This window comes from Leptosomus discolor, chromosome 1 (genome assembly GCF_034619465.1).
Source record: "Leptosomus discolor isolate bLepDis1 chromosome 1, bLepDis1.hap2, whole genome shotgun sequence".
NCBI classification, from domain to species: domain Eukaryota; kingdom Metazoa; phylum Chordata; class Aves; order Leptosomiformes; family Leptosomidae; genus Leptosomus; species Leptosomus discolor.
Window position 1 is genome coordinate 217,390,337 of NC_141391.1, and position 19,146 is coordinate 217,409,482.

The following is a 19,146-nucleotide window of genomic DNA, read 5'->3' on the forward strand; positions in this document are numbered from 1 at the left end:
GGTCATAAGGGAAGTCTGTGGCAAAAAGATATCGCTTCAATCCCCAGATGAAACTCGATGTTGCTGTGTTGGCTGCGGAGAGACTGTTAATGTGCAGCTCCGGAGAGGTCAGGCGTGTGATTATTTAAGGATATCAGCGCATGTTTAATCTCCTTGGGGCTTATCTGCTCGTGGTCAGTGCTGCTGTTGATTGCTTCTTCAGACAAATAGCTATAATATCCCACCAGTACCTGTGAGGAGCAAACACTTCTAAAATGGAAAATCACTCTTCCCGTTCAGTCTGCGCTGAACTTCATAAAACTATTTGAACAAAATTTTAATGTTCTTTGTATAATTTAAACCTGCCCAGAGCGTCTGAAGGCGCTTCCTTTTAGACGCAGGGGTTGTTCCAACATAAAAGAACAAAATAATGGCTATTCCAGAGTGTCTGAAAAGTACAAGAAGTTCTCAGCTCAGCAGTAGCACTGCTCGGTCCAGTCCAAGTGGTAGATGGATTGAAGTGTTTTTTGATCCCCATTTAACTCCGCTGCCGTGGGTTTTCATGGCTTTGTTATTTGAAAGCTGAGGCTGCTGGAATTACTAATTGCACCAGTGTTGCAAACCATGATGCTGCTGCTGCCAGAAAGTTATTGCAGCTTTCTAAACCACATTTCCAGAGAGCAACCCGTCGTTCTTTTGCTCTCTATATAATTACAGCTGTAAGTATCCCACTTCCTTTTGTGTGCTACTGGCAGCGATAGCATTAACGAGGTAGCACTAATGATGGAGAAGCCGTCTGCAAACTTGAACTCCATGCGGAGTTCACCAGCACCATTTTCCTCTCAGCCATTGAAGCCGTGAGTTCTTCTGTCTTGCTTTTAGATATTGAAAATGTCTGTCAATAGATTTTTCCTTCAAGTAAGGCTTTTACCCTGGAGCTTTTCAAGATAAGGAACCATGACAAGCACTGCCGTAAGTGCCCTTAGTCAGAGTTTGTTTGCACAGTGCTTGGGAGGCCTCTTACACTGGCCAAGGCCTCTGGATATTGTTGAAGTGGAAATATTAACTGTAGTAAGCTGGAAATCCAGAGGCTCTTTTTTTTTTTTTTCCCCCTGCAGAAAAGCTTTAAATTAAAACTCAAAAGACTTTGTGGAGCTTTTCTGTTCTTGTCATTCGAAACAGGGTTCACCAGTGTGGCTCGCTCGTTTGGGGAAAGACTTACTTTTAATCTGTTCATGTTGCTGTAATATTCACCATCTTAGTATTTCACTGGTGCAAGTGGTTTATATTTAAGAACAGCTTTCTCTGAAACGAAAAAAAAAAAAGGAGGAGGGGGTGAGGTTGGAAGTCAGAGGGGAAGGAAACACAGAGTTGCTGCCCAGTCTGAAGAATGTATTTTGGAACCTTAAAAAGTTGAGAGCGCTGCCAGATCAAAGCATTTCTGCAGTTTCCTGGATAAGTCATCAAAAATAAGTAAAAAAAAAAGAGTGCAGACTGTTGAACGATGCTGACTAGGCGGTGTGGATTTACAGTAAAAAGGGAGAAAAATGTTTCAAATAACATTAATGGGAACTTGCTCTAACCTGATGAGTGAAGCTTTTCTGTGCTTTATCCTCTAGTCTGACTAATGGGAATCTATTCTAGCACGCCCTTTGTGGATGTCTTTTGGATTTTTGTTGACCTCAAAATCTTATTTATGGCTTTTTTTTTTCCCCTCCTTCCTCAAAACCAGCAATAGTCCGCACAAAAAAAAACCCTGTCTCTGGTGAAGACAAGCAATAAAAAGATGATGCTTCAGAAGCAACTCAATATTTGACAGAAACATTTGCTTTTTGATAAATTGATTTAAGATGAGGTGTGGCTTTTCACCGCTGTTTACCTTTCCCTTCTGAACTTCAAAACGTGTCCAGCTCTGAAGGGAAGCGTCAACCTTGAGATTAAATTACAAGGACAAATTTGGCCAAGTGCTCACTGCCTTTGCTACGTCCCTACGGTCCTGTGCTGGTGAGAGGATCCTGATGTTTATCCAAGGAAGGCGGTGAACAATGACCGTTTCCTTCGTCTGGCTTCAATGCGAAACAATTGAGCCTGCCCACTTGCCTTTATCGATAGGTTATCTCCTAAATTGCCCAAACTTCCTCTATTAAGATTATTGGGGCCCCGTCTCCTCCCCTGCTATGTGGCCGAACAGGTTTTGTGTTCAGGACTTCCCCGGCCTCTCTCGATGCTGGTAGCTAGGCTTCTAAACCTGTTTGCAGGCCAACTTGAAAATACAAACGGCACACGCTCTTTTAAGGTTAAAAATACTTCATAGCTAATCTTCCTGTGGACCATCAGCATGGCAATCTCTATTTTAACAGGCTCTGGAAAGATTTATTCTTGGCAAGAGTGGCAGTATCATCATTTGCTGGTAAGCAGCCTGGAACATTCATTTCTTGAAGCAAACAGAGGGTACCAAAACAGAAGTGTTTGTTCTTTCTGTACGGTCTCAACAAGATTGCCCTTCCCCTGCTTTTAGTTTGGAGAGATGTGCTTTGCCAGCGTGTTGCCGCAACATTTTACAGCTCAAAAATTATTTTTGTGTGTTCACGTAATCGTCTTCGTAACCCTGAAGTTCTTAATCACTTTGAAATAGGTTTCAAAGTGACATGAATCAGCCAGCTATAATTAACACTTTCTGCTTGTCCTGAGCCTGGTAAGATAAGGAAAGAGTCTGTATCTGCTCATCCTGTCTTAAACACGGAAATTATGCTGGAGACAGTCTATCCAGAAGAATCTTTTTCAAGGAAGTGACTGAACGCAACTTTAGTCTTGTCATTTGGGTGACACAGCAGGACTGTCTATGGTTGTCCCTACAATTGGGCTGGGCTCTTGGTGGTAAACACAGCAATTAACTACGTCCCAACTGCTGGCACAATACTTTATTCTGCCATCTTGAGGTACTAAAACATTACACCCAGGCCGCTCTGCTCTTGTTTCAATTAATCACGGGGTGTTTTGAGCAGTGACCAACAGTGCAGTGCTCCGTCATGCAGCTCTGCTTTTTCTCATGTTGTCTTGTGAGATGCCTTAGGTAAAACTTCCAGGATTGCTCTTGGGGTCATCGCTGACCTTTAATTCACCAGCGCTGTCTTCAGCTTCCTGACAGACCTTGCAAGGGATGCCTGTCTGAGCGCTGCAATCATGAGTCAGCCACTTGCACGTAATACCCGGGGTAGTCAGGCAGGTGAAGAAATTTGGCTGTGTCGTTTTGAAGAGCTCTGCAGGCTCTCCCACAGCTCCAGGCAGAGCAAAAAAAAAATCAAGCCGTTCTGCAGGAGGTCATCCCCATGATCTTTGCTTAAATGGTTCCTCGTCAAGGCTCCGTTAGCAAACAGTGACTGGAGAGGGGACATGGGGATGAAGCTTTGAGATGACAGGCCGCTGTCCTAAAGGTCTGTTTTTCACTTGGCACAGGAGCCTGGTTCCCTCAATGTCCGTCCGTTTGATGGTTCCTGGCAGATCTCAGCTCCACATACTTGGCCAAAGACTTGAAAAGGAAAGAGGATCCGTAAGATCTCTTTATACCACAGAAGGCTCGTTCCTATTAACAAAACGTGGACAGGAAATATCTGTGATACCAAGATCTAGAACAAATAAGAGAATTTCTACTTCCAGCACACGGTTGGTGTTGGTGGCATGTGAGAAGGAGCAGTTTTGATTTCTGCTTTGCCGCCTTCTCTTGATTGAGTCCTCTTACTAGGCTATGAAGAGGAGGAAAGAGCAGCTGGTCTATAACCTGGTCTGTTGTCGCAACAGAAGTGTTGGGTGTTTGGAGGACCGAAGGGAACATTTTAACTGAGGCAGATGTTTCTACATTACATGCCTTTTGTGGGAGGGATGAGCTGCATTTCTCCCTACAACTGAGTGACCAAGGGAGAAAGTTTAGGTGATGGAGTCTGAGAGGGAGAAATTTCTTGTGGACAACTGGAAACAAAGCTGCCTGTGGATTTTTGAACGTTAATCCTATTGTACTCCCTGCCCCTACAACTTGTTTTAAAATGCTGAGATGTTTTCCAAGTTAATGCCTCTTGTACATCATCGTTTCACCTCTTCATGAAAGAATAATGGCTATGTAGCCTTGATGTTGAGAAGCAGAGAGGTTAATACCTACGTGATCATCTCTGCAGGTTGTCTTTTGGAAGATGCCATCAGGCATGTCCCCAGGAGACACCAAGAGAAGCCTTTTTCAAGGACGCTGGGGAGGCCAGAGTGGGAGGCGTCTCACGCATTTAGCTCTGAGTCCCAGCTCACCTAGAGCAGAGGGGAAAGTGAGATACTGCACAGGCAGTCCCAGGGGGTACACTGCCTTACAGGGTGCGTGACAAAATAAAACACTACTTTGGGTTAAACCTTATTATAATGCCTGTATAATAGGAATGAAACACGTCAGGCAGCAAATGGAAACCTACAGCGTACACCTCTGGGTGTAAGAGGACGTGATGATAGCTGTACAATACCTTTATATTTGAGGGTTTTGAAAGGCTGCTGTAGCCAAACTTACTTTATTATACCCCTTAAAAATCTCCATTTGGTTGGAAGCTGCTTGTATTAGTAGAAATGGGCCAAACTCGTGCTTGTTCTCAATGGCAGCTTCTTACTTGTGGTCCCATTGCTCCCCATGGGCAGAGGGACACAACTCGGGGTGCACCCAGGACCCTAGACGACGCAGCTGGGGCAGCTACAAGCAGCCCATATCCACACTAGGATGACTGGGAGTTACTCTGAACAATTTGCAAGCCTCTTGTCCCTTCCAGGCCACAATTTGGCTGCCTGTGGTGTTGGAGATCAAGATTCATGGAATGAAATTGTGCTCCTGCTTCCCAGCACGAAAGCTCATGCCTGCCTTAGAGACTGGGGCTCAGTTCCATTCTGGTAGCTCTTTATAGCTGTGCATAGCACAGTTTGCAGACCATTAATTATCTCTTTGCTTTTCTATCTGTAGTCAAGGAAGGTTTAATCAAACTCATAAATTTTGGTCTGGGCAGCCTAGCAGGTTCGATGTTGGGATTAAACAGCGAGGATTTTTTTTCTCATGAGAAAAAGTGGCTCTATTTTAAATTTCAAAGAAATCTGATGCTCACTCCCAGATTTTCTTCCCGAGCAGTATGTACTCTTCTAAATACCAAAGAATGTTCCTTTCCAGAAGTTTCTTCTCCATCTAGCAATCAGTGTACTGGTATGCAGTTCTTGGAAATGCCATTTTCCTTTCTGGAACAGTGTCACAGACAGAGCAATTGAATTAAAAGGTTTTGGCTGATCCTAAGGTACCTGCAGGTCATGTGGTCTGAGGAATAGCTTCCTCTGATTTTACATAAGTCATAATTCATGCGTTGAACAAGCTTATTTTTATATATATTTTATAAATTTTAGATATTTATTTTAGGTATCTACATATTTAGATCTCTAAGTCTGTATATACATAACACAGATGGCATATTTACTATTCCAACCGCTGTGAAGCCCATGACTGTGTTCCTTTTCCTGGTTTTCCACTGCAGATGCTGTTTGCTTAGCATTTTCGCTGCTCATGTGGCAGCTAGCAGGTGAAATGCTCCCCAAACAGGTCTTGAGGGGACTTTAGCCACACCGGCATCTGCAGGGAAGTGTTGCTCCTGTTCCATGGGACCTACTGAGGTGGCCAAACAGCTCTCACTCCCTGTCCAGATCAAAGTATATCATTTTCTGCTAAGGCTGCTTCAGCTTTTTATGTGTATCAGACACCTTCCTTCACCAGGAGTGGGGAATGAAGGGAATAGGCCCTTCTCGCATGTAGTGGTCTTGTCTTTTTGGTACCAGAAGACAGTTTTGGGTCATGTCCTTGGGTCGTCCCAAGGAACAAATCCTCTGCCTGGACACTGCTCCTTCCTAGAGTGAGGAGCACAGAACTGGCTCAGGCACTCAGCAGTTGGTTAGAGTTCTGCCCAGATTTGAGTTTGAAGTAAAATTCGGTGTCGTGATTGTGAACAGACACATGCTAAGCAAAGGGTCGGCATAGAAATGTATTTCTGGAGGAGCGGTGCTAACAAGCTCACCCGTGTGGTCTACATCTGCTGCATAAAATGTTTGCCTCGTCACCAAAACCATCTTGTATTCCTTCACATCGTGCTTCCAACAAGATGTACTTCATAAAATATTTGTCTCGTTGCTCCACAGTGGCTGGTAGAAGTGCAAAAGCATTTTCTGGGTGGTTGACTTGTGTTTTCCAAATACCAATTCGGAACACCCCACCCTGCACAAACCTTTTACAGACAAATGCTTTTGCTCTTCCGATACGGAGAGCTGCTGACGTTAAATGCTACTAATACTCTGCGAGATGAATTTTCAGTAATGCCTGAACAATGCTGGAGTGCAAGTCCCCTGAAAGTCGGAAGGATTTGCATTCCTATATTATTTCCAGGTTTTTCATAATCCTGTGGCATCTCAGTACAAAGAGGAAAGGTGCAGCTGGCGAGGAGATGCTTTTTCTGTCTGAGTTTGAGACAGCAAGGGGGAAATCTTCTCCCCATGAGGTGATGCAGCTGGCTGCCTTTGGAAAAAAAAAAGTGCATGGCCCATTTGGGACTAAAATTCTACATGCAGAAACCCAATGGCAGACAAAATGTTTCTCCATACTATGGCCAGAATAAGCTTTAAAAAATTGTTTCTGGAAACATACCTTAAGTCCACCAGACAGTGAAAGTTGGAACGTAACTTGTTTGCTTAACTCAGGGCGAGTACAATAAATGACTTGCATAAAGCAATTCGTTTACCATTGTTCAAAGAGCAAGGATTATACAAACGGTCTATTGTGTGTAGTGCTTTCTGGTGGTTTAACTTTCTTGGATCGAGAATGACTTAATGAAAGACCACAACTCAATTCCTGGTTGCAATTTTATGGGAAACTACAAGGCTGCATTGTCAAAGGTGCAGTTTGTTGCCTCCTTTCATTTCAGCTTCATTAACCTTGGGAAATGAAGCCACAATGTTGTTGGTTTTGATTATGATTATTGTTGCTTTTATCCTTCCTCTTGGTCAGATTGGCAAGTTTGTGGTCAAAACCAGATTTTCCTCCAGACCAGCCTGCAGTGCCCAGTGGGAGGTTTTTGCCTGCCTCCGTTGCACAGAGCCATTTATTGGAGTAAACTGGGATTTTTAATCTAACACCTGCAATCGCGGTGGGGAATACTGGTGATCCTTTTGGTCTCTCCTTCCCAAAGACTGTGCTGCATCATTGTCTTTGCAACTTTTGTGCTAAAGCTGCGTGACACCATCAAAGCTGTGCAAAACAGATGTGATTTATCAATTGCTACAGCAACCTGTAAGCTATTTCCCTTATTCCTTTTCTCTGCTCACAGGTACCCTCTCAGACGAGGCAGCTCTTTCACGTTCCTGACACCAGGACCACACTGGGACTTCACCCTGGTGAGTAAAACAACTGGTGGGTGCCTGTTGCGAAAGCATGCAAACAAAAGCAGGAATACAGAGGTGAAGGTCCCTCTGCCTGGAGGAGAAAGGAAACCAACACATTCCTCTCTACCTGGCTAGACACTTTTGGAGCCAGTGAGCTTTAGCTGGAGGGTGCCTTTTGCACGCAGGATTAAGAGAAGGCAGGATATCCTGGACACCGTGGTTGCTTTATAAACTTGTTACTTTCTGGTGTGTTTCAGCAGTCCTGCTAACTAAGCTGGCAATGCACTAGGAGAGATGTAAAACGTAGTGTGGAAGTAAACATTCCCCCCTTGCCCTTAAATGCAAAAATCTGTGTTTTATTTGGAATAGAGAAACTACCTAGAGCAAGTGCATGGCTCGTACTCCCTGCTCTCCATCTTTTAACGTGTGTCCCTTACTAGGGAAGGGGTGCACATCCAGCCTCTAGAGCTGCTGGAGGAGGATGGACCGCTCTGGAGAGGGGCTCAGACGCCCTACGCTGGGGTTGTGTTCTGGGTTGTTGCTGCATGAAGTCTGTCCCGCTGCGTGCGCCGAGGGCTGCGAGGCGGTTAGTCGGCCGAAGTAGGTGCTCCATGCCTGGTGGGGCGTGTACAGCTCTTGTCTTATCTGAAAGCTTCTTTTCATGAGCTGCTGAAGCTGGTTTGCCCCCCGTTGCCCCTGGAAATGGTGATCCTATCCCCAGCCAGCAAACTGATCTGGCTGAAAAACTTGCCTTACCAAAAAGAAAACAAAAGAGTTTTGGCTGAGCCGATCCAGCTGATTGCACAAGTTGTCTGAACGCTTGTGTCGGCACGAGGAAGGGCGTGAGAACCTGTCTGGAGGTGGGGAGAAGGACAGGACTAAATCCCATCTAAAATCAGCTGGAGCTTCTTGTGTGTATGCTTTGCTGGCCGTGCCTTGAAGGACAGCCCTGTGCAATTTTGAGGCTGCCCAAACACCAGCCCAGTGTCAGAGTGGATTAAAAAACCCCATAATCTAGTGTAGATTTTTTTTTGCTTAATTTTAGACACTTTCATCTGGTGACTACAGCTATATTAAACGTATACAATTGAATATTAAAAATCCTAGAAATTATATTCTTTCAAATTTGAAAACATTGGGCTCTAGCATCACAAATTAAAAGCATTTTGATTGAGTTTCAAGTTATTCCTGGTCTTTTATTTGGCTATACTCATATTCAGCTCAACTCAAATACGGTTGGAACATATTGCATGTCATGACAGACTGCAAAAACCAAAGGAACTGGTTTTGAAGGACTTAACTGCTTAGCTGCATTCCTTCGTCACACCCCTCACCAGCCTGGTCCGCTGCCATTTGTCCCTTCAAGCCCAAGCAGCTCCGTTTGCAGCCAAAGGTGGTGGGTACCCCTGAACTCCAGTCCTCTCCTGGAGATCCAAGCTTTCCTCTGACTAGCTAGAGGTTAGTCTTAGACTCATACACCTGACACTGGAAGAGAAACCAATACAAGAGAGAAAGAATAAAGGAGGAGAGCGCCTGGCTGTGCAGAGCAGCTGCCCAGCAGATGTACCCTGGCTGCGTGGCCAGGGACCAGGTTTCCGCTGAGAGGCTTTGCCAATGTCCTCGTGCTGACATAGATTGATTGACCAGAGCGCTGTGTTTTGGCAGCAGCCTGGAGGCAAGCAAGAACTCTGCTTTTCTTGGTGTCACGGCTCATGTGCTGCACCTAAGTGTCACAGAAGGGTGGGGGGTTTTTTTCCCCATGACCACCAAATACTCGTGTGCCAGTCACAAAGAGCATCTCTTCATGCCACAGTTTGTGCAGCTGTTTGGCCAAAAGTCTGTAAAAATGTACCTGGCCTGAGCCTCAGGGGAAGTGGGTAACGAAGTCAAGTGTTTTTTCGTGCCTGCAGAGGTGGGATGGGTTTAAAGAGAAGGAATACTGCGTGTTCTGCATAGTCCTAAGAAAAAAAACTAACGCAGTTTGTTTTAAATCATCCTCTGGATGGCTTCTGACTGGAAGCAAGGTTAGTCATGGCCTGTTTTCCTTTCTTGCTTTTCATTAAGGAAGATTCATGTAGGAGAAACAGGCACTTGATCTTTGTTGACTTAACGGTCCCCATGCACATTCCTCACCTGAAGCCTTATTGATGTTTTATGACTTCAGGTGGGCAATAAGCGGCAAAACCCAGACTGATCCCTAAAGAACAAAATATCCTGGTTTTAGGCAAAAGCCCTTAGCAGGAGAGAGGAAAGCTAGATGACTAGAATTGTTTTCAAATTGAAAACCAGTACTTTCTTAAAAAGCGTTCTGGAGCTTTAATCGGAATCCTTGAAATGTAATTAACATTCATGCTCGTGTCATTGTTTGGGTCTTTCTAAAATAAAGCCACAAAATATTTAGATTTCCCCTCCTGATTAGCATTTTTTTCTGCTTCTCCTTTACAATACCTCTTTGAGAGCCTAAATCGGGTCTCACGGTTTTTACAGTTTAATAACTTTCGTAGAAGTAACTTTTTCCACATGACTTGAGTTTCGTGAGAAGGTTAATGTATCAGATCTGCGATCGTGACCGTCTCAAAAATGTGAGGAAACAGTACCGTAGCGGTTGCTTTTCTATCATGTGGCTTTCAACGCCCAGATTTGAGCAGTCTGAAGAGGCCGTTTTCTTGGAATCTGTTGCTGTTCTGGCACCACACAGGAATGATACAGCTGGCTCTGTAGTGCAATGTCTAAGTTTTTGTAGGAAACTATATTGGGCAAAGGAAATGGGGTCCAGCCAATGTAATACTTATTGCATAAGTCTAGCCAGTTTAAAAACAAAACTTTGGCTTTCCTTTCGTGTCTGGGCTTTGGTCTGGAGCTGTATGTTAAAGACGTTAGTATACTTGCCTACATAAGGAACGAATAATATTCAGACCAAAAAGGCGTGGTGTCTTTGTCTTTATTGCAAGTTTTCTTCTGTTAAATAGATGCTAATATCCTCGACTTACATATGGGAAAAATAATCTGCAGACCAAAAAGGTGTGGTTATAGCCGTCTTTTATGGCAGGGTTTGATAAATAACCAACCCTGAATATTTTACTAAACCTAAAAAACCAAATGTCTGCATTTGCATGTGTTCTCAAGCCTGCCAAAGGTCTGCTCAGAAAGTATGGAGTGTGCTGGGACATTAATTCAGTGTCAATGCTATAAATACGGTAAGACGTAGTGTCTAATGTGAGAATTTTTTCCTCTGTCCTTAGCAAGTCTATTAGCGGAGGTTCTCACTCACGTGACAGAGTCAGCATCTTGTCTTTGCAAACAGAGGAAAAATGAAATTGTTGGAGAACTTTGTACTTGAATCCACTTCTGTAGCTGGTTTGAATAGCTGAGGAAAAAAACCCCCACAACACCAAAATCCAAAACGTAAGAAAAATGTAAGAATCTCACCATTACGTGTGTGAATTTAAGAGTTAAATGGTAGAGTCAGCATGGTGTGGGCAGGTGAGAAGGTGCATTGGAGCCCAAAAACACATCGTATGAAAGGACTAGCAAACGAGAGAACAGGTTTCTGAGAACCCTCCGGGGAAGCTGGATATCCCCTGAGCAGCATCAGATTTTCAAAGGAACCATGGAAACTGGGCTGGTCAGCATTTAAGAATAATTTGAATGAATACCTGTATTCAAGCATTTTAAATGCACTTACAGTGATGACAACCCTCTATTAAAGCTGCAACTTTTAAGTTATTTGAATGTATTATTAAATTCTAAGAAAATGGGAATTAACGTATTTCCTCCTGACAGAAGGTCAAGCTGCTGGACTGGTAGAGCATAAAACTGAAATTTGCTGAACCTCAGAGTGGACCTGTGGCAGTAGTTCCCTCTGCAGCTGCAGAGAGGGAGTTTTCTTCATTTCACCTAGTTCAATGTCTAGTCTGTTAAACTGATAAACAACACAGACCAATATAAAACTAGAAAATAGTTTATTTTCTTTTTCTTTTGTACTTAACGAAGCGGAAGAGAATGAACTTGACTCATTCTGAAATGTTGAAGGACGAGGGTCAAACACAGGATGAAAATCAACTACTTGTTTCATGGGTGACCAAATCATTTCTGCTCGTGACCTGTGTTTTTTTTTCCAGACCAGGTGATCTGCAGGCTGGTACAGTCATACAGGATGAGTCCACGATTGGTTTTTCCACTATGTGTGGATAATGGAAAAAAAAGGTAGAAGCCCAGATAGTACAGAAAGAGCAGGAGATATCAGGAAGCTCAGTGCAGATGCCTTTTGATCACTGGTCCGCTGGCTTGTGCTGCTCTTCTGTGGAAAGGAAAACAGCTGAGACCTCCGTGGCCAAAAGCTTCCTCTTTCTTCCACAAAAATGTTTATTCTTTTAGCCCGTGGTGTTCCTGGCAGGGGTGCTTCAGCCACAGCTGTCCACTGGCCATGCCCAAAGTCACGAATTAGAGGGGATCGAAATGCCCTCACATACGTGCGTTCAGCTGTTTAGGGAACTGCACTAAACCAAATCCTGGCTACATGGTCAGAATCCCCCAAATTCACTATATTTGGGTGTTAGAGGGTGGCTGAGGAGCAGGAACAACCAACCTAGTGCAAAACTGCTTTATTGCCAGCACTGCCCCCAGGGTGAAATCTCACCCACAAACCCCTGCCCCAGCCCAGCCGTGCTGGTGAGCAAACATTGTACGAGTTAAGGGCGGGGGGGGGTATCTTCTGGTGTCCCCTAGAGACCTCAGATCCTCATGCTCACCAAGTCTGACCCTCTTAGTACCAAACTCTTTCAAACAGCCCAACTTTATTACTGGATTGTTGACCTCAAAAACCACAAGAAACGTTTCGTTTAACTAAACGCATCTCAAATCATTTCACAGCGGTAACCGCTGCGTCCTGTCCTGCTACTGGGATTTCCTACTTCAGACTTTTACTCACCACCACAATTATGGGAGTGCAGAGAAACAAGCTTATAGGCATATACTAAGTATCGATCAGGTGACAAACCTCATCAAACAGCATAAACATGCTTTGTGTTTGTTTTCAACCCTTAGTTTTTTTGAGTTGTTGCAGTTAGTTGGAGGCGTAAAGAAAGAAAATGCCTCTGCCCTGCTTTATGAAAAACCAGAGCCGCCTTTCTGCACGCAAATTGAGTGTACAGCTGTAACTCTGTTTCATTTCTTACAGAAGAGGAAGCGCCGAGAGAAAGATGATGATGTAGTCAGTCTTTGCAGCCTTGACTTCAAGGTAATCAAAACACACTGCTCTACAATTCTGTGCAATCGTCTACTTTGTCAGCTGCAGTGGCTCCTACCGGGGAAGGCTGTGCTTTCTGTGTTTGCATTTCACCATCAACAGTTTAGAGACGTGTACAGCTGTGTTTGCTCTTGCATACACCTCTGGGGTGGGCTGAGCCCTGCTGGCAATATCCATGACACTGTTTGCGATCTCCTGTTTTAAACGTTTGAATCCTAAATCTGCCACGGTTTTAATGGTGTGTGAAATAAACGTGCGTAACCTGTACTTAGCAGAAACATAAGCATTTTCAAGTGCCAGGAAGCAAAACCGTGCAAAGCCCCTTCAAATGTTCCTTTTGTTTGACTTTAGCTAGTGCGCTTCATTGTATTGCAAACAAGCTGGACTGGCTGGGTGGTAAATTGCTCTTAAAGCTGTGGATTACATTGACTTACAAAACTGAAGGTGGGGAGGTGCAGAGTTGCATCTTTTTCCAAGGACTGTCCAAACTTGGGTTTCCGAAAGAGAAACTGCTTCCCCGCTGTCCATCTGCCCTGAAGATTTCACTGTCAGACACTTCTCTGAAGAGGAGAAGGAAGAGAAGCGGCGGGGGTGGGGGGGGGGGTGGGTTTCTAGGAAGGTAGCTATAGAATTGAGAGTTAACTAATGGTTTGTGGGTTTTACAGTTTATTAGGCTGGGACTCAAAGTAATTTGTTAGTGGGGAATTTCCTGTTTGACCTAATGACCAGTGCATCCTCTGTTGTTGTCACTTACTTTGCATTTATGCGTTATTGATTAGCCTCACTTAACCTGGCTGCTGCTGGATGCTTTCCACCACCGATTGTCCTGTCCAACAAGCCAGCTCCGGGCTTTGACCTCTCCAGATCTCCTGTTCCAGATAAGACCACCCCTGTGATTTCCCAGTAGGGGAGGGAAGAGAGCAAAACCGATTATCTGCAGAGGGCTGTGACACAGCCCTGCTGATGCCTGTGAACTGAGTGTGTGTTGGGCTTGTTTGGTTTCTGAGGTTCTTTCTGGTTTTCTGATGCAGATGGGAGTGTTAGGGCTAGGAAATCTGCCCTCGGGGAAGAGGATTTTCTTTTTCTTTTATCTTCTTCTTTTTTTTCCTGTTTAATTGGACTACCTTTTTATGTGTTGGACACAATTGCATGAATTAGGGTTTCTCCCACAAAGCAGTCACTTCAAGGTGAAACTAAAATATCAACAGTAATTTGTGTACTCGCCTTTTAAGAGTTTTAACAGAAGCCTTCCAAGGAAAAAGGGAAATCCCTAGGTTAATACAGTCAAAGTTCAGACTGCAGCTTTTGTTTAACCCGACTTTTTAACTTGTTCTTTTGGAAAGGGTCAGGCTCTCCCCAGACATTTGGGAGTTTGAGGCACACCCACCACGTGCGCTCCAGTATTCTCGTCAAACTACATTAACGGTACTGATTGGGTTGTAATTTTCAGGCTTTTTGATACCAACTCTCAAGCGTATTAAAAGTTTCAGAAGCGCCACCGTCCACCATTTATAGCCAGATTTTCCAAAACGCATCACCAAGACTTCTGAGCAGTTACGCTGTAGCACAGATTATACTTTGCTCTGGCTGGATTTGACGAGGGCGAACCAATACCCAAAAATCTGGCTCCATCAGACGCACGGATATGTCTGTTTCATTGATGAAATAAGGGCACAAGCGAAGATCAAGATGATTTCAGAACGCTACGGTCAGACCGTATATTGCTTATCCCCGTCTTGCAGATGGGAACTGATTTTTCAGCGTTTGTCTCCGTAACTCCACAGCATAACTGTTATTTCAGCTCCACCATCACCCCCCAGCAAATACAGCTCAGCTGACAAGCTGTTGTTTTGTCACCGTACTTGTTATAACGGAGGAGTTTTGCCAGCGTGCTGCGTTCACACTCCTAGCAGGCATAACTGTGCTGACAAAACTGCCGTATGGATAGTGATCCCATGAAGGGCTGCTTTGGAGAAAGGAGCTGCACCCTCGTGTCCCAGACATGGCACCCTACCCCATGTAGGGTTTTAAAATTAAAGGTGGGGGAAGGGATTATTTAATTTGGATGTGTACCTGTCTTTCTGAAAAGCTTGAGCGGTCCTTTAATGATGTTTAAACCTCATATATTCCAGATCATCATTCCACATTCCAGGAAGACAGTATGCAAAACGGCAGGGGAGATCACCCAGCCCAGAGGGACTGCAGTGCCCCGGCTATTCTCATTTATTTTGGCTTGTTAACCTCCTCCTTGCTGCCCAGAGTCCTACTCAAAAACAAACCAGGTCTGTTAGGCTGTATGTCAAATTAGAAGCTTAAAACCCTCCAAACATTACCAAAATATGAGTGGGAAGTTACAACCTGAGACCACAGTTACAGCATCCACGTCCTCCAGCACGGAGCCACCCCTTTTCTTGGGCCAAAACACCCTCCTTTTGGGAGAAAGAAGGTATTTTCTCCCCAGATCATGTCTGGAGATGTTGATAATTGCCCGAGTAAGACAGAAGGGGGAGAGTGACTTGTAGTGCAGGGACAGAAACAAGAAATTGAGGACAGGAATTTATTAAGCAGATCTTTGTGCTTTAAAACTGAGAGTTATTTTTGCTTTCCGGGCAGGTTTGTGACCAACTTTTTCTGAAGTGATCACATATGAAACGGTTCTGTGTTCCCCCCACGGTTACGTAAGGTGTTGAATGATTCATGGGAGGAAGCAGTACTGTGTTTTCTGAAGGTGTGCATATCTTGGTGTTTGTTAGCAACTAGATAAATACTTTTCAGTAGATGACAGGGAATAGACGGATGTGGTGGTGTATTTTACCAGAGGCAAAATGAAGCCAGGCTGAGTAATATGTAAGAATCACGTCTTGTCTGGATGGTTTTTTCTGTCGGTTATGGGATGCCCTTGTAAGGCTTTAGCAACAGGGATTTCGGAAAGGAAGTGAAGTCTTAGTGAGGACCCTTTTTACGAACCTCCGTGCTGTGTCCTCTTGAAGCTTTACTCACTTTTTTGGGACCAATTCTGTGAATATTACTCAGCCTGAAAGGAGTTCAGCCCAAACAAGCCCTGGAGTTGGACTGGTTTTGGCAGGAGAGGGAGACTGTGACAATAAAGCCAATGGCGACAATCTCTCCAAGGAAGGGAGATAAACACTGATTTGTTGTTTGGTTTTTTTTTAATGTAAAAAAATTACTTGGAAAAAAAGAGGAGGGGGAGAGAGAATGCTTGTGTATCTGCATTCTTGCTGGTCCAGATCACTTGAAGCCATCAGCAAGTGTCTTTCCAGTCAAAGTCCTCACAAGCAGCTTGGCTTCAGGCAGGGATAACACAGCTTAAAGATCATCCCTAAATAATGCAAGAAACTGCAGCAGTAACTCCTTCCTTCAGAATATATACCCACAAGCTTTAAAGAAACAACAAAACCAGTCCTTCCCTCCTCCCTTCCCCCCCTCAAAGATGCAACTGCTCTAGAGGACTTTTATGGGAATTTTATTGGCGTGTCTGATTCATGCAAGAACGTGCCCATGCATAAGTTACAAATTCGTGTTTGGAACTAGACTTTGATCAAAACGAACATCTCTGGCGTTGGCTGCACCGTGCAGCTCTGAAAAACAACATTTGGCACGTGAGCAGGTTGGGAGCTGAAGTCAACTGTAGCTCCTCGCTCCATTACTCTGTTGTTAGAGCAGATGTTCTGTTTAGTCATATCACGAGATCCAATGGCCCGTGGTTTTCTGGTGTGGCATTCGTATTCATAAGATGGAAATTGCTTTTCTGGCCTGAGCGCACAAACGTTCATTTCGGAGATGGTTGAGGTCCCTCGTTTTCTACAGAGGTCTGCAGAATGTGGCGGGTTGTATTTCAGCAAAAACGCGTCTGCACTGTGGGCTGGGTTTGTTGGGGTTTGGGGTGTTTGTTTGGGTGTTTGTTTTTATTTTATTTCTAACTGTACAATGGAGTTGAAGGACAGCTAATTATAGTGACCTCCCACCATCCAAAATAAATGCTACATTCCAGACCGGCTCGTAAACTTTTCAGATGACCCAATAGTCTCTTGATGGGTCATAGCCTACTTCTGCTTATTTTCCAGAATACTGCTCTGAATTTGGCTCTGGATATAAATATCAGGGAGTGGAATGTCAAACACAGCTCACTGACAGTAAGCCACGTTGTGTACGGTAGAGGGGGTCTGACTGCCCTGGGTGCAGGAACACGTACGGGAGAAGATGATCGCCTGTGGAGATCTTATTTATTCCAGTCCTCGAGCGTTCTGCATGTTACACTATATATAGCACATTCAGAATAGCTGTGAAGTGAGTTTTTAGGTGGATTTCGGTTCCTAGTAAATAGGATTTCAAAACATACACGCACAACAATGAAAATGAATATGCTATGAACGTAACGGATGCTTTCGTTTTCCCCGAGACTTCAAGCCGCCAAAGGGATTAAAATGTCGCAGGTTCTTTCTTTGAAGAAATCGAATCCAGATGTCAGGCACATGAGAGGCATCCAGGATCTGTGAAAACTGGGAAAACTGCCCACTGAGGAATACCCCCCTGCCTCCAGGCTCTTTTAATGCACCAGCTCGAGTCTTCACCTCTCCAGCTAGTGGCAGAACTGAGATCTTTTGGCGTTGGCTCTTGTCAGCGGCAGCAAACATCCTTCTTGCAGGGTTAGGTCTAGAATAAAGCCACCCTAAAGTGTCCTGGCTGATGGTCAGGGCTGTGTAACCTGAACGATGAGGGCGTTGAGGGTGCTGTGTTGACTCTTTTCCACTGACAGTAGGCTGAAAAATCACACTCCAGGCCCGTGAAGGGGTTTCTATTCACTGTGTCTGCCCTTCTCACACGTGAGTTGCTCAAGTATTGCAAGAGACGAGACAGGATCAGGTCCTGAGTGCCGGCCACCCTGGATGCAGGTGCTGGAGGACATAGTCAGCTGTTGGGGGAGCATTCCTGCATGCCACGCTTGGCAACCCCTGGCACTAGCCAGATGCCACGTGTCGCTTCAACAACGGAGTATTTTTAACTGTGAAAACTTACATCAGGCTGGAACCGTACACTGGAATTTGGGTGCGTGTTTTCTTTAGGAATTCATCATTTGTTAATCTAAAATTTATTTGGTGATGCTTTGGGGGTGAAATAACGAAATGGCATGTCAATACCCCGGAGAGCATTTTTATTTAGCAGCAGCCCTCCCCAGAATAACTTGCAGGAACAAGGAATGTCGCAGGTATGAGGCTGCCCAGGACTTCAGGCAAACGGCTCTGTGTAACAGCAGTCCTCCCTTCTCTGTGGAACTGAAAACCCAAGCTAAAAATAAGAGTAAAACAATGAGGGCTGGGTGACTCTGTCACTGGAACCCTTCCCGGCTCCCTAATTTGATAGCAGGATAGGAGTCACCAAGGTATTTTGCTCCTAGAAGTGAAAATCCCCATTTGAGAACAGGGGAGGAATTCTATGAACACCCACTGGCAGGAGAGCAGGAAGAACTGGTCTGTTCTCCATCGCTCAGCCCAGCGACCGGCCAGGCTGCGTTGTGGCGTCGGAGCCACCACGGCGTGGGCTGGAGGGGCAGGGGAAAGCAGGAAGGAGGTTGTGGCCAGGGCAGAAGGGTAAGGAGGTGCTGGGAAGACAGAGCGAAGTGGTGTTGGGTAGAAGAATGTGTCCTGAGTGGGAGGAAAACTGGGATTACGGTGCAGGTTGTACAGAGTACGAATCCTTAAGTCCGCCTTCGTTGCTTCTGCTGCACAAGGAACGATTCTCCTTGCTTTTTCCACTTGTTCTGCCTTTCCTCAGGGGGTTCCCAAGTGCCACAGCCTCGTTCAGGACTGTTTACCCGCTGCAGCGGCGTTGGCGCTGCAACGAGCTTTGTTAGCTTAAAGCTCATATTCACGCTGCCTCTTGCGTGTGTCATTAAGTGGAGCAGAGGCAGGTAAATAACGTGCAGGCTCCGAGCTGCTCTGAGGCTGCGCTGATTATAGCGCTGCAGAGGGGACGCCGTGGGCCTGGGGACTGGTTATTTCCCCTCTGCAAGATCACTTTGCAGGCTCCTCCAGATTTATGGCGTTGCATGTTGGTCAGCGCGGGTCTGCGCCGCTGGATTTTGCCTCAAAGTGGCACCTGATGATCTACACGGATACAGCAGGTGTGGAGAAGTCATCTCCCGTCTGGGAACCGCTTGTTTTAGGGGGTTTTTTGTTGCTTTAAGGCCTCGCCTCTTGCTTTGAACGAAGGGCCGATGTCCAGGGCACGTAACCCTTTTGCACGTGCCGTGCCAGGAGCGAGCCCTGTTGCATCAGGCCAGAGCCTGACGTTTCCCCAACACGGCATCAGCCGGCAGCCGGGGCTTGCATCACCAGGAATTAGTTCACCTCACAAGGTGTCACGCAAAAAAAGTCAGGGATCTCCACCGTCTGGGTGAATCACGGTGCTTCCCTGGTGCCACGGCAGCAGGTCCCTTCCCCGAGGGCTCGGGAAGGAGAAGGACGATT

General features: G+C 45.2%; 1 protein-coding gene across 1 annotated transcript in view; it reads left to right on the top strand.

Moving 5' to 3' along the window:
- NET1 (neuroepithelial cell transforming 1) overlaps window positions 1–19,146 on the top strand; it is a 53,754-nt gene that overhangs the window by 22,685 nt on the left and 11,923 nt on the right. The window contains exons 2-3 of the mRNA XM_086481038.1: window positions 7,356–7,422; window positions 12,590–12,649. Coding sequence (XP_086337164.1) covers window positions 7,356–7,422; window positions 12,590–12,649 — 127 coding nt within the window. The remainder of the gene's footprint in view (window positions 1–7,355; window positions 7,423–12,589; window positions 12,650–19,146) is intronic.